General features: G+C 41.7%; 1 protein-coding gene across 1 annotated transcript in view; it reads left to right on the top strand.

Moving 5' to 3' along the window:
* The window catches only part of LOC129208032 (von Willebrand factor D and EGF domain-containing protein-like), a 184,253-nt gene that overhangs the window by 36,276 nt on the left and 123,792 nt on the right, over positions 1-24,185 (top strand). Inside the window, exons 2-4 of the mRNA XM_054830120.1 lie at positions 2,398-2,582; positions 13,443-13,671; positions 16,254-16,486. Coding sequence (XP_054686095.1) covers positions 2,398-2,582; positions 13,443-13,671; positions 16,254-16,486 — 647 coding nt within the window. The remainder of the gene's footprint in view (positions 1-2,397; positions 2,583-13,442; positions 13,672-16,253; positions 16,487-24,185) is intronic.

A 24,185-nucleotide genomic window follows, 5' to 3' on the forward strand; every position in this document is an offset into this window, starting at 1 on the left:
TTTAATGCAGAACAAAATATACCTTTAGAGGTGGTGGCTGCTTGAGACAGGGCTTCACATACGTGCTCCTCAGGGGGAGAACACGTGGCTTTTTGTCCCAAATACTGTTAAATTTAATGGTTGAACAGCCCTTTCCTTACTGACCTCGCGTGCCTCTCCCGTGTGCTCCCCTGAGTCCCTCCGCACCCTTTGCAAGTCCCATCTGCAGCATTCAACTCCTTTAACGTTAATATGCGAAACTGTGTTTTCTAAACTACTGCAAACAAAACTATGCGAAGGATGAAAAATAATTAGCTGTGTCTCAGTGTCTAATATATTTGCATTGTTTAGACAGAGTAGTTAATCATTGGTAAGACCACAACATGTTGTGTGAATTTGGATTATAACTAATTCATATTGAGCAGAAGGTTATTAATTACATTTAAAGGGAGTATTTGATATTATTATTATTGAGAAAGTGAATGCTATTAATTATATTACAATGCTGTGGCAGGATTCCTGTGGCAATACTGTGCAACGAGCTGTTTACTTTTAGACTCTTTTGTCTTTTTTTTGGAAAGGAGGTACTTAGGGCAAGCAAAAGGCACCACGAGCCAAAATCCTGTTCCCATTAACACTCCTGAAGCACTGAGTGATATTGAAGGGGTCAGCGAGGGTCTGCATTTTTTAACGTTTGTTAAATATAGGGTAAACTTTTCATTCGCTTGCAATAGTCGGTCTGCTGAAATGTCACTTATTCCCTTGGGCTGGGAATTGGCAAAGGACAGTCTCCGTGTGGTCCCCACCGCCAGGCCCAAATCCCCAGAAAGGTCATCTGAGGGAGGGAATGGGATCCCAGATTTAATTAGAGGTGCAGTATTTCCAAGTGTTCCCTCTCTAAAATGGCTCTTACCTGTAGAAAAGACAAGCTTAGGGCACTCCTTTTTATTTAAAAAGGCAATTGGATTAATTCAGCTGAATTTTGCATTGGAATTGCACTAGCGCTGTGACAGTTTAGTTCCCTGAAAATTGCAATAAAGGCTCTGATATGCTACATTTTGTCCCCATTTGTCTTGTATACCAGTGCCTTGCCTTTGGCACAATAAAAGTAATCTTTAAAAATAGTACCATAAATGGATTGACTTTGACCTTCTGAGTATCTTGTCAATAAAATAAAAATGATAAATTTGTTTCGGAGTGCCACTGGCATAATATTAAAGGAGAGTTATAATCTGAAAAGTGACATTTGAAAAATGATATTGTGGGGAGGGGTCTTATTCTCTGTCAACGGCGTCACATAAATAAGCCTTATTTACAGTGCAAAGAGGTGATTTTGCTAACTGCCAGGCTTGCTCCCGAAACCAGGATGTGTAATTCCTGTAACGTGCTCTCTGCCTCTTACATCATCATTAGCAATTAAAGATTACTGCAGCAAGAAATTAGCTGAGCCTTCTGTTGCCGGTGCATAAAGCAGAGCAACTCCAGCTCGGTCTCCTCCTGTGACCCATTCTGCAGTGCTAACGCAGCGAAAACGGACTTTGTCTCATAGAGAAACAGCTAAGATAACCAAGAAAAGGCCCTTTTTTCTACATGATCAGCTTTTTTCAAAATAACTTCTACAAGAAGGACTGCAAGGCTTCTTTTCATTAGGCGATAAGAAACGACTGAATATTCTGTGAAAAATCAGAGAGATGTAAGAAAATAAACGAGGCAGGCGTGTAAACAAACATACGTTGAGGGGCAGCAGTTTTGGTTCAAGCTTTGCGATGCGTGCACAGAAGCTCTGGTGCATTTGGCTTTACGGGTACATGCCCTCAGGCGAGTCTGACCTGTGGCTTGGATATTTGCAAGCCTAACGAGCTTATTTCTAAAAAACCTGTGCTGTTGGGTTTGCATCATTTCTTTTTCTCTTTTTAGTATTTCTTGCTTTCATTTTCATTGTTCTAAATATGTCTTTAAAAGTATGTAAAGTGCACTTTATACTCACTTGAGCATCAATTTATATCGTGATTAAAATGCTCATGCATATAGTAAACTAAATTTTTTAAAAACCCACATCTTTTCAAATATCATGAGGCTTTGGAACCTCAAAACATTACTTGATTTCTGAGGAGGAGCGACTCAGATGTTAATCTCTAAAACTAGACTGACATCACATTAGAGGGTTAAGGTTTCTGGTTCTGATTCAGATACGATGAAAATCTAGATAACTAAAATCGTTATGTTACCAAGCTTCCAATTTTGTGTATTTAATTCCAAATTTGATCTTTTCCCAGTGTTTTCCTTGAAAATTAGCCCAATCCTGAACTAAATCTGAACATAAGAGGATGCACCCCCCTCTGAGCGGTTATTAACGATATCCAATTGAATTAACTTGAATTAACTTATTTAATCATTGTCCTTTTTCACCCTTTCCAGCTCCCGAGTGCTCACCGGAGGGACACCGCGTCCTCCGCAATCCCTACCGCAGCACCAGGTTTGACTCACTGGAGCTGCAGCGAACGGCAAGTCAGGACCTGGTTTGTGACCACTCCTTGCCACCAGCATGGTACCGTTTCATGATCGACAACAGGCCCGCAGAAATGCCAACAAGATGTGTCGAAGTCAGTAAACCTTAAGCACTAACTCTGGTGAACTTGAATAAATCCTTTGATGTAGTTTTCCTTTACAGCCACCTCTATACTCTCCTAGCCTGTAGACTGTAATGGGGTAGGTGAGTGGTAATGGGAAAACATCATCATCATCATCATCATAATGTCATATCCAAGGGCAGTAGTCCAAGACCAGGATTCCTATGGATGGGGCATTATTCAAACATAAACCAAGGTGTTTTCCAGCTCTAAAGAGAGATATATAGTAAACCACGTATATCACCGTAAATGATACTTTTTTCAAGCAGATAGTTCTATTGCTTTAAGAATGGATTCTGGAACCTGACTCCCCATATAATTTTTTGTGAATTAGGAATATGTCTTTATTATGAAATCAGAAGGCAAAAATCAGAAAAATGAATATGAAAAGAGGTTCTTTAGTGATACAGAAGGAAAAACTAAATTTGAGTCTTTTTTGCTATTTCTTGTATTATTTGGTTTTATAAGTATGCTAATGGCTTTCTAGAGCAAAAAAGCTCCACCACATAAGACTACTCTCTAAAAAAGACAAAACAATAATTATCTGGTCTTATGTGTGTTTAATATGTATGACAGTAATGTTTAACTTGCAATCATTGCTGCCAGAGCAACTTGAGACCCAAACTAAAGTTATTGCCATCTCAAATAGCCCAGCTGCAGGACGTTAGAATAATTTCAAACACACTGTTTAACAAAATTATTCAGAAAATAATAAACTAATAACCATAAATGACTTTAAAAATGAAATATTCAATCTAGAGTGCCAGGAATTTTAGTATTGGGTGATGCTACCCTAGCTGGAGAACCTTCTCGAAATTAGCAAACAATGTCTCATATCCATTCAAAATGAACCTGTGAACTTGTCACAATAGAAGTATATCTTTATAATCTAATGTTAAATGAAATGTTAAGAGATAATTGTTACGTCTGTGGGATTTATAACTCTCTGCTTACACAAACCATAAATCTAATTAACGTGAACGAATTAGCATGATTATTATTGCAATATTCATTTAATGGCAGGTCATCCTTGAATATCTCACTGCATTATGAAGTTTATTTTTACAAGTTGCTCTATAAGTATATATATATTCTATAAAATTATTTAATTTGTCATTGTATTTCAGCAATTTCAAGTATGTAGTAATGCTCGACTGTATGAGATTTCTTTCCAACAATACATGCTTTGTTTCTTTTAATCTCTTCTCTGGAGTTTTTTATTCAGGTTTGTAGAGCCTTATTCATTAGTTTAGTTTCTTATCTTGTAACATAATTCTTGCCGTTGGTTTCTTCATTATCCTCTGAAAGACAGTAAATCTCTGCTTTGCCATGCTGATGAAGGATTACATCTGTTAGGTGTCACAACTGGAAGAATACGCTTCTTTTAGATCTTCACCTTCTGAATCTGCCTCTACGTTCTATCCCTTCCACTTAATTAAATCATTGTTTAATTTGGTTTTCCATTTAATTTGAGCAAAACCTCTGGAACAAAATAATTTAAATTAATAACTGCGCAGCTTCCACTCCTTAATAAGCAGTTATTATTGGACATTCTACTCTGGCTGGAGTGAGCTGATTTTAATTAAACAAGTCAAAGACAAAATCCTGAACAGATAGAAGAGACCAAATAAAGCCTGACAGTACAGCTGGAGAGTTTAAAAGTACATTACTCCAGGACTCTGTAAAATATATGCCTGGTGATATCCTGTTGATACTGGACGGATACAATTAGCTGCTTATCGATGGATAAGATTAACTTCTTAATTCAAAGTAATAGTAGGTAAGGATTCTTGTCAGCCAATTGAGCTCAAAAGGGATTTAAACCATAATGGAGATTTAGACCAGCTGGAGAGAGAATTGCAGCAGGACAAATGGCATGTGCTGGGTAGGCATGAAGGACGTGAAGTCCTCAGGTCCAGCCGCAGTGCCTGGGCAGGGGCAGCTGACTCCTTCAGACACACTCTCAAAATGTGTATTATGAATTGTTCCACAAAAAAACCTCCATAATAAAACTGTGTCCCCACTGCCATAGTTTTGTAACCGTAGAAAGTATATTCAACAGAGAGCAGAACCAAGTCACATACAGAAGTTATGAGAGCTTCAGTCTAGAATCATAGAATCATAGAATCACAGAATGGTTTGGGTTGGAAGGGACCTTAAAGCCCATCTAGTTCCAACCCTCCACTAGCCAAGGTTGCCCAAAGCCCCATCCAACCTGGCCTTGAACACTTCCAGGGATGGAGCACCCACAACTTCTCCACAACCTGTTCCAGTGCCTCACCACCCTCATCGTGAAGAATTTTTTCCTAACATCTAATCTAAATCTACCTTCTTTCTGCTTACAGCCATTAGCCCTTGTCCTATCAATCCATGCCCTTGTAAACAGTCCCTCTCCAGCTTTCCGTATCACAACTAGGAGGTACAGCAACCTTTCTAATGAAAAATGAATAACAGCTCTTAAGAAGCTGCTTCTCGTCCACTAATTTAACAAAGAAGTGAAAAACAAAAGGAAAAAAGACAGAAGAAAAACCCAAAAGCTTTTATGTCAAAGAGAGTGAAAATACAAATTTTACTCCTGAATTCTCCATCCCGTGAATCCAACTGCTGTCCATAAACTTATTCCTCCAGTGGCAAAATACTTTTGATTGAAATAGCTTTCCAATTTAGGCTTTGCCTGCTGAATTTCTCTGGGGGGTAATGAATGAACCTGACCTTCTTCCCTCTATTTCTTCCTCGCCTCTCCCCCTGTGTTCCTGAAGGAAGCACAGCAATTACGGGATCCTGGGCATGCACTCTTGGCCAGTGCTACTTCCCCATCCAAACCCAAACCCTAGTAGAAAAGCACCACAAACTTGCAAATTTTGTATCCCCAGGTATTGAGGCTGCTGCCTACAGATCACAAAGAAGTCTGTTCTTCAAGAACTGCCAAATTCACTGTGAAAGGCAAAAAACACTAAAGGAAGAAAGCATAAGGAAACTTTTACTAAGGTTAAGGCACTGTACTAAGGAGCCAGAAACAATGCACAGACATTGCTAGACCTAGTCGTAAAATGACCTTCAGAGGAAGAACAAAAGTGACATAAAAATTAAAGCTCAACAGAAAATCTATTAAAAGTACAGAGGAGTATTTAACAGTCAATATAAGAAAAACATCCATCAGTTACAGAAAGTCAGGCTTCTGAATTAAAATAATATAGGGTATACACATACATCTGTATGCACGTACATATACAAGCCACATAAAAGGAATGAATACTAAAAAGAAATGTGAGAGAACACAACCACTAATGTTATTGAAGATCTGCTCTACAATCAGATAAAAGATCAGTCTGTGGATTACAGAAGAGCAGTGCACGCTGCTAACTGTAATGCAAATCCAAATGCCACGCCATGCTAACGACAGGCAGGGCTTGCAATGCTGGCTTATCCCTCACGATGAAGCCAGAAATATGTCTGGAAATGCACTTCTTCCCCTCATTTACATGGAGGTAAAAAAGCAACGATTATACTCTGCAACCTTAAGGAAAAACATCAATTAAGAATTTGATTATGCAAATAGTAATTGGTTCTGGAGCCAGCAATGATACTCCTGATACCACATGCACGAGTCGGCTTCATTACTTCTCAAAGCAATGCTAATATTTCCAGCTTTGAGTGGTCAATTGCAAACAGCAAATGGTGAGCTAAAAAGAAAGGGATTAAAACCAGAATCACTACTAGAACAACTGTCACTATCAAACCCTTGCCCTCTGAAACAGAGGATTCGAGGTACCATATTCCTTGAGCACAGAGACTAATACAGGCGTTCCCACACTGATCACTGCACACCCACTGCTGAGGTGAGGCACTGGTCTCACTGGTCTCCAGATCTTCTGAAATGTCAGAGTACCTCATCAGCCAGCAGTCCTCCCACAGCACCCATCAACACAGTTGGCCCAGATGTACGGTTCAGCATTTATATATGTGTGCATACAAAAATGTGCGTGCCACCTGGGCTGGTAGGCACGTGCCATGTGTATACACATACATTTACACAGATGCACACACACAGAGCTATATATGTGCACAGCACCGCGTCCTGTCAGCTCAAGCTCAGCCTCTCAGAGCAGCCACTGCTTCACTCTTGGTTTCCTCCCAGTCGTAAGGCAGTGCTGTGGTTTAACCCAGCCAGCAGCTAAACCAACCACAGGGCCGTTTGCTCACTGCCCCCCTCCCAGTGGGATGGGGGAGAAAATTGAAAAATGGGGAAAAAAACCCCAAACTCGTGGGTTGACATAAAGACAGATTGATAGGACAGAAAAGGAAGGTGATAATAATAATAATAATAATAATAATAATAATAATAATAGAATATACAAAACAAGTGATGAACAGCACAATTTCTCACCACCCAGAGTCAATAGTCCACAAGACCCTGAGCTGCCCTGCCTCCTGGCCCACCCACTAGTTATATATGGAACATGACATCATATGCCACGGAATATCCCATGGCCAGTTTGGGTCAGCTGTCCTGGCTGTGTCCCCTCCCAGGTTCTTGGGCATTCCCAACCTTCTCATTGCCAGGGCAGGATGAGAAGCTGAAAAGTCCTTGACTGCTTGACAACCACTAAAACCATCAGTGTGTTACCAACAGTATTCTCATCCTAAATCCAAACCACAGCGCTACCAGCTGCTAGGAAGAAAATTAACTCTATCCCTGCTGAAACCAGGACAGGCAGCCCCTCACTTTGGTTCACTTTATTTTCTGCAGTCCTGTTGGCGTGCGTGGCAGGAGCCTCCAGGCAACCTCTTGCACCACAGCGGGGATCCGCTGGCCCCAGGCGCTTGTCCTTGCCAGCAGCCGAATACGTGTGTCTGGAGGGAAGGGCAGGAGCAGGGGAATAGTTTCAGCTTTGTACATTACCAATCTTCAGCAGCCCCCAGTTCAGGGACTTCTGGATTCAAACACGGGTTGTGTGAGACTTTAAAGTGATTTCTCTCCCATGAGCCAGCCCAGTCATTGTAATTTTTTAGAATCCAGAATCCTGCATCAAGGGTTTCTACAGGTTAGTTACAGATATGACACTCTGTTTTGGATATGTCCAGTAATACCTGCCTGTGACGGTATATCGAGATTACTTCCAATATCCTTCTGCAGAAATGTCATTCTCTAAACGAGCAAAACCATCTCCAAATTTGTGTACAATCTAAATGTATGTACAACTCTAAATGTGGCATAAGAAGGACGTGTTATGCAGTAAGGGCTGGTGTTTTCTCAACAGTTGCATTTTTAACAATATAAAGTTACTTTTATATATATACTAGACTCAAATATAGGCTTAAATGCTAATCTTCAGTATATAAAACAAGGTCATGTTAAAGCGTGTCAAATCTAACCTTCCTATGATGCTTAATACTGTAGCCCCTGGAGAAGAAGATTTACTTTTTCCCATACTCAGTTTGATTTCCTCCTCTATTTAACCTGTTGTAGACTGTTTTATACTCACAATCAAAATACAATAGCTCAAGTGCATACTATTAATTTTTTTTCAATTTTTATTTTGCTCTGAATCCAATCCTACTTTGATTTGCAATTGTTTTGCGAACTTAAAAGCAAGTGACACTTTCAAGGTATTATTTCATGTTTTCATCTGTAATTCTCTTTCTCGCATTCATACGTGAATACTCCAAGATCATAATGGTAGGTATGAAGAGGCTTTGTTTTTCTTGTTTGTTTTTCAGGCACACAAAATGCCTTCTGTAGAAATTACAATTACAGCCTCTATTGTTCAGAAGCATGTACTTAAAAGAAACACACGACAGGCACCAGTTTAATTGCTACTACAGATATTCCTGACGTAAACTGATTTCTGTGGAGTTCAGCCCCAGATTGAAATAAAAAAATCTTATTTACTTCAACTTACTACAAAGAAATTCAAAAAACTAACGCAAAGTAAAGTTTAGAGTGGATAACAGATGCAAAAATCACAATGCTTTAGCTGCCAACCAACAGTATACCAAAAAGCCTTCCATCTCCATCTAACTAAAACAATGCATTTCTCACATATGGTGCTACTTATTTTTAACAGCATAATTTCAGTGCAATACCCAAGTGACAAGAACAATCAAGCTTGATTTCTTTGTGCAATTATACAGAACCTTAGAGTGTTCAATCAATCAAAGTACTTGATTCTCCAAACCCCAACTAAATGGAAGGAGACATCATTGGATTAAACAATAATGATTTGTCCCATTGTTTTGGCAAAGGGGGAACAAATTTAATTTTTTTTCATTTAGGTTTTCTGAACTGAATTATTTAAATGATTAGCTGCTGCCTAATTATGAATCAAAAATACTTAATGAATGCTTACCTGCCACATAGAGGTGTGGTGAAGATTAATTAGGTAAGGTTTATAAAATGCTTTGAAGATTAAAAACACCATGTAATTATAATTGCATAAGGTATGGAAGGATACCGAGCACTAAAGAAGCCTGGCAACAGCCTAAAACTTCCTTTTTGTTTTAGATAAGTTCTGCTTTGTGCAAGCTGCGTCATCGAATACCTAATACAGATGCACTGAATGACCTAAATTTAGGGTTTACAACGATATAGTTTACTACACTAACTTGCCATTATGTTGGCCAAGCAAATTATTATGTTGGCAAGTCCGAGTAAACATGTCAACTGCAGTAATCAAACGCGTCTGATCTCTTACACGGAGCGTTAATCAGACATCCACTGCAGCTCACCCTCCAGGGTCTGCAGGGACAGAGCGTGTTTCTCATTAGACCTACCAATGTCCTCAGAACTAAATGGACGGACCGTGGGCACACACGTGTTTTCCGGTGTCGCTGGTATTGTGGCTTATTTTTCTTCCTGCTGAATAGCTTCCATTTCGAGTGAGAAAGGCTGATATTCCGCACGGTGCAGCAATCGCGCTGCCGTGCAGTCTACACTCTTCTCACCTGGAGAGTGCCAGCAAAGCCATGGTCTGGTCCTCACCACTGGCTTCCCAGCACACGAGCTCCTGCCTGCGAGAGACTTGCGGAGTTTGCTCCTCTGTGGAGGCAGCTGCATAATTCCTCTTCCTCATTTTGGAAATGCTGCTGAATTATCGTCTGAGATTCCCACAGCTTTATGCTATTCTTAGAGCAGCAATGACTGTAGTTATTGCAGGTAAATGCTATATCTTAAATGCCAATCATTTACTACCTCTGTATTCAGTTTTCTGGTTACTCTCCCAAATGACTGCTACAAAACTCAATGCTAATTATGCCACAGCTGGGACTTGAAAATTTTGGCTCTTTGAAGTCTCTTCTCCCAGACTTTTTTTTTTTTTAAATTTTTTTCTTTGTTTTATTTTTGTGTTCTTATCTGTACCGCTGGTTGAATACATAAATACACATTTGCCCTTGCCTTCCCAGGTCTGTTCTCTAATTCACAGAGGACTCACGCAGCAAATCCGTTTGGCTAGCGTGGGCAACTTGCCTGACTGAGACGGACAGCATGGAGTTCAAAGCAGAAAATAAATGCATGTATGTCATAAAGCTGCCAGGAAAACAGAAATACTTGATTTATACCAAAATTCTTCCTTGGCCATCCTGTAATGCTGTCACAATAACTTGCTTTCTCACAGTCTGACTTTTCCTGGGCGCAAAGTCAGTCAATAGGATTCATTACTGCTTGTAATTTGTGCACATTGCATAATAAACTATTTTGCTCGAACACTTTCAGCGCAAGATTCGCCAGAACAAATCCGGGGTGCTGCAGATCACAGCGGGGGGTTATCAGAAAGCCTGCACACACAGCGCTGGTGGCTGACGTCAGTGGTGTTAATCCGTACTTTCTCCAGCACCGAAATGGCTCACAGACTTGTGGCAAGGATAAAATCAAAGAGGGAGAAAATCACTGTCCTCTTATTTCAGCATTTTAATTTTTTTTCCTCTGTGTCGTAACAGTGGATACAGACCCACTTTTATGTACGAATCACATTTTGTCTTTTTTCACAGCCAGAATGCACTTGCATCTGTCTATTTATCTACATGGCCCAAAGCACAGCAGATAGATGGGTGTCTCACCGATGAATTTATCTTTCCAGCGCTGCTGCAAGGCAGGGAAGTGCTATTACCATCTCAGCCACCTCTACCTCTGCTTTAGAGATAAGGAAGCGAGGTGCACAAAGAGTACGTGATTTGCCCAAGGTCAGGCAGCAGGCAGGGAAACTGAGGCACCGCGCGTGCCAGAGGCAGCCCAGCAGCCGCGTTCCCAATGGAGCAGCGCTGACGTCTTGGGGCCAGTTACGCTGGTAAAGGCCGAAGCGAATGGATACAACGGCTCATTTTGAGCAGCAAAATGTCTTCTACGGAAAATTGTTAGAGTATTTTTTTCAGTTTGTTCAGCCGTAAGTACAAATGTCCTTTGAGACACGGGAGATCCAGTCACCTCAAAGCAATGAAGGTCACTTTTCAGCAACTGAATGTCAGGAAATTGTGGCAGCAGCCCTTTGCAGCAGGTGTTAGCGGCACTGGGAATGCTTGCCATGGCATGAGCGGTGCCGGCATCCCTCCTCCTCCTCCTGGGGCAGGGAGTGACGGTGCCAGCTGCGGGGTCAGTGGGAGCCGGGGAGCGCCCCGGGAGGGATGGGGAGGCTGCGCTGTGTCTCCTTACCAAACCGTTTTCCTTCAAGGCTTCTGCTCTGGATGATGTTTGCATCACTCTTCTGTGTTATTACAAGCGTATGCTCACAAATGTGCTTTGGAAACACGTTACTGCACATCAGTTCCCACTCTCTAGGTCGGAAGTTCAGCAGGGTACAATGAATTCCCGACATCTGCATTTTACCCAGCACAGAAATCACCGCTGTCCCTTAAAGCTGTAAATAAATAAACAGAGCAAATCCCTTAAAAAGTTACACACAACATGGCTTTTAAAGGAAGGAAGGAAGGGGTTAATCTAAAATTCCACGTAGAAGCACTTTCATGCTGATCCCCTCCTCTCCCCAGCTAGCACGCTGCCAGCATGCTGTTCCTCCCCGGGGACACCCGAACGGGAGGGCAGCGTCAGCCCCTCTGCCTCGGCCACTGCCGCATTTCTGGGGGAAAAAAGAGATTTTGGACAATTTTAATGGCGTCTCTCTAGAATCCTTGTTTTTAAAAGCTTGACAATAACTAGCTCCAAATGGAAATCAGACTGTGTCATGCCATATGCTTTACTTTCTTCAAGTATATTTTTTTTCTGGGCGCGCAGCCTCCGCTCCCCCGTCCCTGCTTTCTGGCTTGTAGAGCTCCCAGGTAAAATTCAAACTACAGGAGGGCACTGACGCATGACTTAATAAATTTATCCTTTGACTTTCACCGCTTCCCCTGCTGTCACAAACAACTTTTGATTTTAAAAAGTGAAGCAGCAAACCTGGGTCAATGGGAAAAAATGGTAGGGTTTTTGTTTTCTTTTTCAATGTGATATATAGCCAAATGTTCACACTGGGAGGAAGCCTGTCCCCCGAGTGGGACTATTAGAGATATTTCACTATCTCTGGCTGAAGAAATGCAAAGCAACGGCAGCAGTCGTGCTCTGCAGAATATGACCTATATCTGAGAGGAAATTATCGTCAGCATTTGGTAATAATTTTCATTCAAATATCTGTATGCTTTGCATATTGGCAAATGATAGGTAACAGTGCAGAATAACGAGTTACCATTGTAATTGGCTATGTATATTTTATTAGGCTCTGATTATTCCTAATCTTCTCACTGAGGTACTTAAATTAAAGACAGCTTTGGATAATCATATCCCTTTAGTCAGTGGAAAGAGTCTGACAGGTACAGAGGGCAATTCAGATCTGAAATGCCTGAACATCCATCTGTAAGTAGGGAAAGGTACATCTGGTGCAGCTTCTCCCAGCTGTGACTCAAAATGCCGTAGTTTAAACCATTTAGGACCAACCGCTTCTGCTTTGGGATTTCCTGTGTTCAGGGTATTCAGGGGATCTGTTAACAGATAGAAGCCTAAAGGTCAAAAATCCCTGAAAATTTGATCAAATTATGTATATACTGCACGTGTTTCGTAGACTCATAGAACCGTAGAACCATGGAATGGTTTGGGTTGGAAGGGACCTCAAAACCCATCCAGTGCCACCCCCTGCCATGGGCAGGGACACCCTCCACTAGCCCAGGTTGCCCAAAGCCCCATCCAACCTGGCCTTGAACACTGCCAGGGAGCCAGGGGCAGCCCCAGCTTCTCCGGGCAACCTGTGCCAGTGTCTCATCACTGGAATATATTGTATGTTGTATATCCTGCATATGTGTTTCTCTTCAAGAATGAAGGAGAAGCTCATACCCCAAAGACGTGTCCAGTATGTGCTGGAGGGGTGGGGCAGAAGCTGTCAGGACAATGGCAGCTGAAGCTGTAGCTGTTTTGGAGGAAGGTACTGGTACGTGATGCTCTGAGCATAGCGATGCCCTGCTGCGAGGTGGACCTAACATCTTCTTGTCCCTTGTGCCCTGTCAGCCTTGGCTTTCTTCTGCCGCAGATGAAGCATGGGTGGGAATGGCCAGCTGATACGGCCCAAAGTGTGCTTTACAGGGAAGGGATCTAACCTGCTTACATGTTTCATGTTTTTCATACAAAACAACCAAAATAGAGGAAAATACTTTGGAATCCAGTTATTGTGCTCTTTGAGAATTTTATCTGTGTAAAGTCACCTCTCTAAACTGAGCAAGACATTTTCATGCCCACCTACACAGCTTTTTCACTGACCTTCCAAGTTCACCACACTCAAAGCCTTGCATTTTAGTGATTCTCCACAGAGCCCTACTACGTTTGCTGTAAACATTTTCTTTTGTGTGCATCCTCAGATGAATAAATGTGGGACACAAGCTCCGGTGTGGCTGTCACTGAAGTCTGAATCCCTGCCGGTTCCCGGTGAGAGCAAGAGGCTCACGGCCTGTGCCACCTGGCAGGTCTTCTTCGGGGGCACCAAGGACTGCTGCTTGTTTCGGATACCCGTCGCTGTCAGGAACTGTGGCGAATTCTTTGTTTATCTCCTGCAACCTACTCAAGGATGCATGGGCTACTGCGCGGAAGGTGAGGATCGGTGCAGTATTTGCCTGTAAGATTGCGTATGCCTCTCTGGCTGTGTATTCAAAGCTCCTGGTATTGCAATGCACATCTCGGTGACCTTGCGAGTCAAGCATCGCTCCCAGTAAGATGCAGACCATGTCAAAAATAAATCAGCGGTGGTCCAAGGTGTTCCTGAGCAATAGCTATTATTACCAGTGCAAAATGTAATTTGGTGTGTATTACTGAAGTGTTCTTTGCTTGGCTACAGTTCACATGTAACCTTTCCTACTGTCTTTGGCTCCACTTTGGCTTGAAGTTGCACAGCTAGTGAGCAGAGGCATCTCGGTTTTACTGAGGCACTGTATCCAGGATACTGCATCTAAGGTCTGTTCTTATCTTCAGTAATCCAGTATCGCCCCCCCCCAAAAAAAAGATAATTCTGAAACTCTGGAAGGAAAAAAACCGCAAACTGATAACATCTTTTTCATGACATTTATATAATTACTCTCATCAGAAATAATTTTCAGCCTACTACAAGAGATCTAACCTCTGTTTGGTAGCTAGGAAACAAAGGAATAGCAGAAAGCAATTGCTCACTCCGTTAAACCTTCTGAACTTCGGAGCATGTTCAGGTGCATATAGATTTAGTCAGAAAAGACAGCTCTTTCTCAAAAGGAAAAAATTATCTTTATACTTCCCTTTCAGCATTTTTGGACAGAGACATGACACACTGAGAAACTAGGGTTATCACCTTTCAATCAGGCAAAATTCGAGCTTAAATAAATTTTAAAGAGAGAGAGATCTATTTTCTTATCTTTATCAATATTTTAACATTCCCACATGAAGGAGAAGGAAAAAGGCTCAAAGAAAGTTGAGATTAATTCACTATTTGAAATAAAAAATATCCATTAAAATAAATGAAACTGCTCTTTAAGTTCCATGATTTTTTCTCCGAAATTACTTTTTAACTGAATACAGTCATTTTCCAGTTTCAGCTTGGCTTTTTTAAAACTATAAGATTTCCACTACCCTTGTTTGAAGAATTTTTTACCAATACCTTTTGGGTGATTAGTTTTGTCCTTTCTGTTGATCCGTACCTGTTTAGTAACGTAAATCTGCCTGCATTTTGCATAAAAGAAAGTTTATCCCTTCCCATCTATCCCAAACCAATGACCTTCTGCTTTTTTCTTATCATGGCTCTTGAAGCTTTCACCTTTCTGCCAGCCATTCCCATGAGGTTCAGCTCTCCCAAGTCTTTAACTTCTTGTCTTTAGGATGTTTTTGCATTATCATGTATTGGATGGAAAATACTCAAAGCTAAAGTTTTGGGTTTTTTTTATTGGAGGTTGTTAACTCACTGTTTTAAATTCAGCTGTGATCATTGAACCACAGGAGCTTCTACGCAGCGGGGTCTGGCTGGTACCATCACAGCTTCTTGCCGGGGTCGATCCCCCGGCCCCATCCGCTGGAGGCTCGGGAGCAGGACAACGTTCAGCACTTCCAAGCTGCAAAACAAAATGAATTTAAAGCTTCATAGCTTGGCAGAAAGGACACGGCTGGGAAAAGCAGCGTACATGCTTGCAATTCTGCTCACATCCTCCCGTGAGATGATCACCTAACTTTGTCCTTCTGGAATAATTTCCTGCAGAAAGTCATGATGTGAGCCACAATTTCAGGCAGCTTCCCTTAGAAACAACAGAGAAAAGGATATAATCAACTGGCCCTTATTCATATTTTAAGTAACTTGTTTCTTTTTCCTACCTCTTGTTATTTGCCCTGGACAGATGTTAACATATTGGTTTTTCATTCTGCTGTAACAGTCTCATACCTTATTCTCTTGGGCTTCCATAATATTTTCTACACTCCTCCAAAAAAGTTTCCTAATTTATCCTTTCAAAGCTTCTGAACCAGCTCCGTGTTCCGTTTGAGTCCGGGTCTCTAGAGATGAAAGAACATCAGCCTACAGCATTATACATCTTTTTGTTTTTACTTTCTAGGCGAGTTTAACAGAAGGAAAATTTCAGGTTTCATTACTTGTCGAAGCCGACAGAAAGCAGGCTGTATTTTTAGAGCAGTGGCATTATTCTGGGCAGAGGGAGACTATATTGAGCAGGCTCAGCCGAGGTACATCCCAGAACAGCCTGGAAAAGATCTTCGCAGCATGGCAATATGGGCTGGGTGCTCTCTGAGAGTCAGTTTACCTCTGCAACAGAATGATTTCTCATATCGCTTCTGTACTTATTGCAAAACTTGGATCAAAAAGCTTTGCTTCAGGGGAATGCAAAGATGATGGCCTTTGCCAGAGTAATTAATTTGTATTAATCCGAATGCTTCATTTCAAAAACAGTTATCCTACTGCAAAATTAAAAAAACCTCACCCTCACAAAAATGTTATAATACAATGAGTAGTCAGGACACAATTAGCAATTTTTGCGTTTAATATGAAATACATTTTCTTGCTTACATGGTGAATAACCAAATCACAAGAATATAAAATGTAGCCTTTCTCTCACATTGAGTTATATTGAAATCTTCTTATTGAGTGAACAATTGTAACATTAAAACAGCATTTTGTGCTACATCCTTCTTTTGTTTTTTTCTTCCAGACAAACTCACAAGCCTGGCTTTGCAGCCAGTGGTAACTCCCGAGCTTGTGCAAGGTCGCGTCCACCTGAAGTGCAGTTACAGCCACCCCTCCTCAAAGCCGCCGCTGCAGTACATGGTGGTCTGGTCGCGCCTGTCCACCCCTGGCAAGAAAGAGCAGATTCAGCGTGACACCACCCTGCAGTCATTTTCCTACGTAGAGATGAACGGCGTAAACCTCAGATTGGGAGATACGGTAATGCCAACCCGCCTTCGGCAAAAGAAGTCAAACACTCGGGGGGAATCAAATCCTTTCCTTAAATCTTTATTGTGTTTTTATTAGTGCTGCTTCTCGTTCATTATACTCCCAACTACTGCAGAGAAAAAATACTGAAACTGTTTCGCAACAAGATTATTAAATAGCATTTACCAGATTCAGGGTCTGTAAGATTTCTTCGAATTGCGGTGACTTTCACGGAAGCTATCCATTTAACTATTTTCTAAAGACAACTTGAATATTTGCACTTACGTTACAGCTTAAATGCCACGAAGTTGGTATGAGTAGTGCCTGAGCCAATTTTTGCTTAGTATGTTTTTGGTATCTCGCAGCAATAAGAATTTGCAGTAGAGGCAGATTCAGCTATATGCACTCAGTAATTTTTATACTCATGGACCAGAGACACAATAACATCTTTTCACAGAAAAGAAAGATGGTACATTTTAAAATAGAGGGAGGTTTATTTTATGGTCTTTTTCATGGTGTTTTGCCTCTCTGATTCCAAATTCTTGGTTCAATAGCATACTGAAAGATAGAGTTCATTACAAAACAATCTTTAAGAAGTATATTTGATGGCTTACATAGCAACACAGATCTACTTTCAACAACAAAACCAAAACAGAAGCCAATACAAGATGTGAAAAAAAATTTACTTGTGTATGAATTCATGACCTTTCATGGTACAGAAACAAGACTTTTAAAGTTAAATTAGGTTCATAACTTTTATAGGCAGAGCGCCATTAGTGATGCTACAACGAACTGAAAGAATAAACAGGAATAATGGCCTTATGTTAAAAGTAGGTTGGAAATAGTCTTGGCATTTTGCAGCTCTTCTTTGAGATATTTAAGATATTTAAGAAATGTGAATAAGCTTTTTCCAGTTCTTGAAAGGATGAGTCATTTATAACAGTAGCACAATCTAGATATTTTTTTCTCATTTCTCCTCATAATTACGCCTCCTGAGTTCAGAATCTGACTGATGCTGCCCTCACTTACAGTATAACATGAGGCAGACAATTCTGCCAGTTTAAGACAAGTTTGTGTTACAAAGAGATATTTTCATCAAAATAATTTCACTTGCAATCACTTCAAATCCAGTTTTAACAATCCTGAGGGATTCAGAGAAAATATAGTTCTGTTAACTAGTAGCATCACCAAATCTTTATAAGACCATTTTTATTATATTAAGTTTTCAGTAAGCCCTTCTTTGTCCTCTGCTGAAACCCACATGTTTAATTTAGTGGGTTTAGTGAGACTAAAATGTTCCCTTCCTTGCTAGATTTTTTTTAAATGTCTTCACGGCCTATTTGACTAATTATAATTATCCATAAATCATCACTGGTGAAAACCAAGCAATGAAGCCTCAGCTGTAACTGGGAATTCAGTTTTACATAATAAAGATTAAAAAAAAAGCATTCTGCCATGTTTGCCGTCCCACTCTGGGTGTCTAATAAGAGTCAGAAAGCGGCAGACTCTCCTTTCACCTCCAGTGGTGTAAACCTGGAGCAATTTATTAAGCCTTGGTAGGGCAAAGGAAAAGTGATGCCGTTAAAGGGAGAGTCAGACCAATCTCAGCCTCACAGAGGCGGTTCATAACCTTCCACCCGCCCGGGAAAGATGCAGGTGGGAGGCTTTTTTGTCAGGCAGCTTTAAAGGGGGGCCAGATCCCCACTGGTAAAAGCCATATGAGAGAGGAGACAATGAATCAGGGGCACTTTCCGGTTCTCCTTCCCCTTCTCTATGCACAGCCCACGGGTAGCATCCCCACGGGTAGCATCCCCACGGCTGCACAATGACAGGGCACATCGGTGACATTCGAATCGGAATTTGTCCCCCAATATGCAGAATTCTGCAGCGTTTTGAAAATTGCTTCCTTTTTTTTTTAATCTACTCTTTGTCTACCTGTGCATACCCTGAATTTGATCTCAATGCTTTTATAGCCTGAAATCAGCATCTTCTCTATATATTTCTTGATAAAAAAAACTACAGCCAAGCAATAATATTATTTTTTTTTAATCACCTTTCAAGTGACTGATATCTATGCTATTTTTTATCCGTCAGAAAGTCTCCAGGTAATAGGTTAGTCACATAATAGAATATCTATTGATATATTTTAAATCAAGTCAAACCTTACAGAAGCGTTGAGATTTACCGGCCAACATTTCTGAACTTGTATTGACTAAACAGCCAGTTATTTTTTAATAGCCATCATGTGTGCTTTTCTCCCCCATCTTTGGGCTCCAATTTTGTTATTTCAGACAGTAATGTTGGCAACATAACGTTCGCGAAACTATTGCAGCCTTAAATAAATCTATAACATGCCTCTATTTCTATATAAATGCTGAAAGAAGCCTACTGCATCTGATATGAAAATCCTGGCATTCCTAAGCCTTATTTATGTGCTAGTGACAGAGGTCATTTCATTCCTCGAGGCACAGCCATCTATAAATTATAGTGGCACACTGTGAGTAATGAGTTATGCTAAGAAAGAAAGGTGTTTAGAAGAAAACTGTGCAGATTTTGCGCAGCACAGCAATCCAAGAGTTCATATGGTGAGGAGCAATTGTCACTGTACATAAAGTATGATGCACATTGTAAAATAAAAATGTTTAAGTAAAACTGGCCTTTCCGAGCTCCGTGCTAGAAGTGACCATTTCACATGGCACTCTGCAACAGCAGAAGAATATGCCCCAGCCAAATAGACTGTAAATTAGTGCCTCAGTATATAAAATAACTAATTTTCACTGACAAGAGGAGAGGAGTGAAATTTCCTCCTTCTTAAATACTAATCCCATCCCAACCACTGGGCTTGACAAAATCGACAACAGAAATAGGAAAACCTGCCTATTTGTAGGTCACACCCAAGTTTACAATTTCTCTCTCAATCTTCAGGTAGAAAATGAGGAGCATCCCTGCAGAAGCTGAGCTCTGGGTAGTCTTGAACAGAGATTTTAAAGCAGAAAGGGTCAGAGAGAGGCTGAGTGAAACTCTGCCGCTGATAAGATACCTTGCTGCTACCCTGGGAAAATGTCTTTCCTTAGCAGATGAATGAACAACAGTCAGCCTCCACACACTGTTCGGCCATTTGGCAACTGGGAAGAGCTGCCGCCTTTGTATGTAGCAAATAGCAGCATGGCCAGAGCTGGACTTCCCGCAGCGTCAGGTCACGCTGCTGCACCGGCTCCCTCCTGCAGCTAACAGCCCATCGCAGGGAGTGATTTGTGTTCAGAAGCTCTAAGATCTAGTTTATTAATTAACTTGAAGTGAGATTCTCCCTGATTTCCCCTTCATGCTTACCTTTCCGGAAAGCCTTTCCAGAGACTTTGTTACTACCCATCTCTGCAAATACCTACAGCCAGATCATTTCTTCCAGCTAATTAGAACTACATTGTTTTTTCCCCCCAGCTTCCCTAGAAATGCCATCCTTTCAGCTCTGCTCATCCTTTGCTCTTTTCATCCAGGCTGTAAACCACAGCTCCCTCCCACACACCCCAGCTCCCAGAAGAGCGACTCCTCGAGGCTCCTCTAACCCCAGCCCATTAGCGTTTAACACAGCAGACAACAGCATCTCGGAGGCCTTCGTAGCCATTGCGAGACCCCCTTTCCCCTGGCGCGATCAATTCCCTGCCCAACCCTTCACCTGCAAGCCATGAGTGCGGCTGAGTGACTCTTACCCTTGCAGCCCCAGCCTGCCTTTTGACATGGGTGATGCAGGAGGGTGGGTCGAGTCCTGGAGTTAATAGAGTTAATCACCCACAGCGTAGGCACCTGCACCTTACGAGCAGCACGCGGACTTGCCTGCCCAGTGAATGGGAAGAAGTGGGTATCCCTCAATGGTACCTTATGTTGAGAAGGGAGCTTCCTATGAGCAGCCAACATAAATTACTGACCAGAGCAGCATCTCTGAATTCCCCCATGTCTCGGGAGATTGGCTGTCCAGGTCAGGAAGGTGCCTCCATCTTCTTTTTAAACCAGACCTTCAACTTCTCCTCAGATGTACGTGGCTGTATGTAGTCTTTGAAAGATCACTACCAGTAAAAGTAAGTATTTGAACTGTAAATCATCGCTGTTGTCACTGTGGGGCCTCTGGCACTACAATACAGCTCAAGTGCTTGCTGGAGAGATGGGAAACGGGTAAGCTGGTCCTCCCAGCTGTGAGCTACATGCATGTCCTGCCCTTCCCAGCCCCAGGACGCAGGCCGCACTAGGAAAGGGAGCAGGGACAGCAGCCAGGAACCAGCATGTGCATTTGCTTATTTTCTCTGGTGACTGTTTAGGTAAAACACAGGAGCAGTCTTGATGGACAGACCCAAACCCAGTACTCCCATCTGCCAGCTCTCCCTATTTTGAGGACAAGTGCTGTTGCCCCAGGGATGCTGTTGAGATAGGTGGTGGCACAAGTTCTGCCAGTGCCTTAAGAAGCATGCGGCTGAGTTTGGCCTTTCTGAGAGCTCCTGAAATTATCTGTCAAACCTAGGAGCCTTCACAGGTACCTGACAGATGATCAGGGATGGGTTTTGATCACAAATATCTCCTGTTTTGCCTTCCGGAATGCAAACCCTTATCTGAGCACGGCTGGGAGAGGCTGATGAAACTGGAGGCATGGCCGTGCTGGAGGTGCCAGCAAGCATCCCCTTCCGCACCCCCGCCTCTGCGCACACCGCCTTTGAAGATGGCAACAAACGTGAATATGACTTCCTTTCAGCTTTTCTGTCTCTGCCCTTGGCCCCACATCTCTCACTACATGCTCAAGCTGCCGCAGATGATCCCTGCGCTACATTCAGAAGTAATTAGGGGCAAGGAAAAGGGTGAAACTTGAGGCGGTTTTAAGTATAAACAACTGATTTGAGTGAGCTTTGGATTCTGAGAGCTCTGAAAAACTCCACATTTTGATGTGCAAGTTGTTAGAAGGAAATTTGCTTGAGATGGTGACAGGTCCTAGGATTAAAATACGCTACCAAATTGTTTCCCAGAGCTACCTGACCCCCAACAAATTAATGACTGAATTCTGCTTTTAGCTAAATATGCTGCTTACAGGGTTCACAGCAAAGTGGGAAGGAATATGATTGAGTCCACTTAAGGGTGGAAATCTGCTCCAACACACAGGAAAGGAAAAACTTCTTAGCTACCAGGGCTTTTTTCAAACAGAATTTTGTGCCTAAGAGTATTTTTCCATCCTATGGGAAGATCTGCCGGTGCATGGGGGGAAAAGGAGCACCCCACACTCAGAAGCAATCCAGTCATCCTGTCCAAGGGCACCCTTACATTTCTGTCCCTTTAAAAGGGATGATGAAAAAATATAATTTGATTTTTTTTTTTTTAACAGATCCAATGAGTTTGTGGAAAAATACTGCCTAACCTGTCACAGCTATCAGCATACTGTTGTCAGTGATGCTTTTATCTCTTTGCTTTTAAAAGGCTGCATCCTGAGATGGGGGAGGGGAAGAAGAGAAAGAAAAAGTTGATTACTGAACTGAAGAAAAAGAGCTAGTATTTAGCTGAAGGCAAAAAAACCTTCTCGGAGTGACTATCATAATAATTATGTGACAAACTGTCAACCTGTAGCTCAGTAGCCAATGAACATATCTGCTGATTGTGAAGTGAAGTGTGCACCTAACAAGGTAAAGGCACTACAAGGGGAAGAATGATATAAAAGACAGAAATAAAATTTAATTCATGACGGCTGTCCATACATTTAGAATTTGCAAAGTTTGTGCTAATCTCCAGAAGTGCTGAAGATAGAACTGGAATGGACTGATAGTCTAAGAATATCTCAGTGTACCATTATGGAGTACTTTTTTATTTTAGTGTTCAGTGCTTTATCAATAAAATATACTTCTAAAATATATATGTGAGAAAATACAATGCTTGCGGGGAATGAGGCTGGGTTCTGACATTTCCCAGGATGTCACTTTGGGGAAGATCACCGGGAGATGCCTCCGTCGGCACCAGGCAGCCTGGTGCGCGGCCCTGCTGCCTCTCATTACAGCTCCCTTCTTGGCAGGGACACTCCACATGGCGTGTTCAGAGGGATGTCTCCCTGTGAATACTTTTGGTAAAAAGCATCAAAGCCAAAAGTGCAAACGCGCCAGCAAGTGTAAATATAGTATCTGCAATGCAGGTGCATTGGATTTGCTCAATGAGCTCTGCAAGGAGATTGTTTTGGTTGGTTTGTCTTGGGTTTGGGTTTGGTTTTTTTTCACTGGGGGGAATACGCGTTATCTGAACTCTTTCTCTGTTGTCACCGCCTTGTCAGATCCTGATTTCGCAGGCTCTCCCTGTGGCAGCTGTAGGAGAAGCAGCAGGAGGAAGATCAACGCTCGCCTTCTGCCTTTGCAGCAGCAGAACTTTTTTGAAAACTTTGTAAGCTGAACACAAGCCTTTAGGGAATGCTTGGAGATAATAAATATCTAATGATAACAGGGACTTATTACCTGAGGAGACAAGGACTTGTTCTCCTTTGAAGGCAAACCAGCTAACTACTAAGTATCTGAGGAATTTTAACAGCAAAGTATCTCTGTGAGGCCCTTCTATCCCCCAGTACACCCAGTAGGACCTTAAGGTTAACATAACAAAGAACACCATTTTCACTGGGCCAAACTGGCTGGAGCTGGCAGCAAAAGTGAGAAACTTTGTGAAGGTAAAAAAAACACTCAAAAGGGACATAAAGTTGGAACTGAGCTGGATTGGAAATGGTCCAGCTGAAGAGCACAGAGAACACGTGATCTTTCCCATAGCCGTAGAAATGACGCCGTATTGCTGATGGGGCATTTTTGTTGTACGCAAATGAATTAAGAAAGAGGATTCTTCCATTTGGAGGAATATCATGACTTGATGATAATGAAGGGGGATTTTTAGGGTGGTAAAAGAAATATTCCAGAGTGCTATGCAACTCATGCCCATATGACCATTTGAACCTGGGAATATCTTGGGTTTGAGCCTGTTTCATCGCTACTGGTCATGAGGGTCATGCCTGAATCGGCAGGTGAGAGGTACCGAGAGCAGCACAGCCCGTGAGTGATGCTAGAAAATCCATCCAAAGGAGTTTATCACAAAGGAAAATAAATTAGATCGGTCCAATTCCTCCTCATGGGTTACTCGAGGCTTAAAAAAGGCAGTAGCTATAAATATGCCATCTGACTATTTGGAATTGATTTAGTATGTCACAATCTGTTACTCCATTTCCGAGAAGAGGCAAAAAAAAAAAATTCAGAGGTATAGTTTCAGAGCCTATTGTCGTTTGCTTTAAGGAAAATTTCTGTAGTTTAATCTTATGATCCTAGAAATGATGTTAGCAGTTTGGGTTTTCTGAAACCAATGAAACATTAAGATGGCAGATGGTGTGCGGGCTCAGCAGAGATAAAGGTTGCGTGACTATGCTAGGAATAAAACATGAGTGGCCTGGTACATTGTGTTTGGTGGGGTTTTTGTTTGGGGGAAATTTTTTATTTATTTATTTGTTTTTTACGATATAAACCCTGTAGGCATATCTGCATCATCTTTTATAATGCAATAAGAAAAAAAAAAGGAGCTTCTAATATTGGTGACGCAGTTTCTGAGACTGGATGACAGTCAAACTAATTTAAATGAAAAAAATAAAAATGCATACAAACATGGCACAGAGAGAGGATATTTCATCCAGTGGACAGACCGAAGTCTGGGATCCCAAGGGCTAATA

The sequence above is a fragment of the Grus americana genome, chromosome 6, assembly GCF_028858705.1.
Source record: "Grus americana isolate bGruAme1 chromosome 6, bGruAme1.mat, whole genome shotgun sequence".
Lineage (NCBI taxonomy): Eukaryota > Metazoa > Chordata > Aves > Gruiformes > Gruidae > Grus > Grus americana.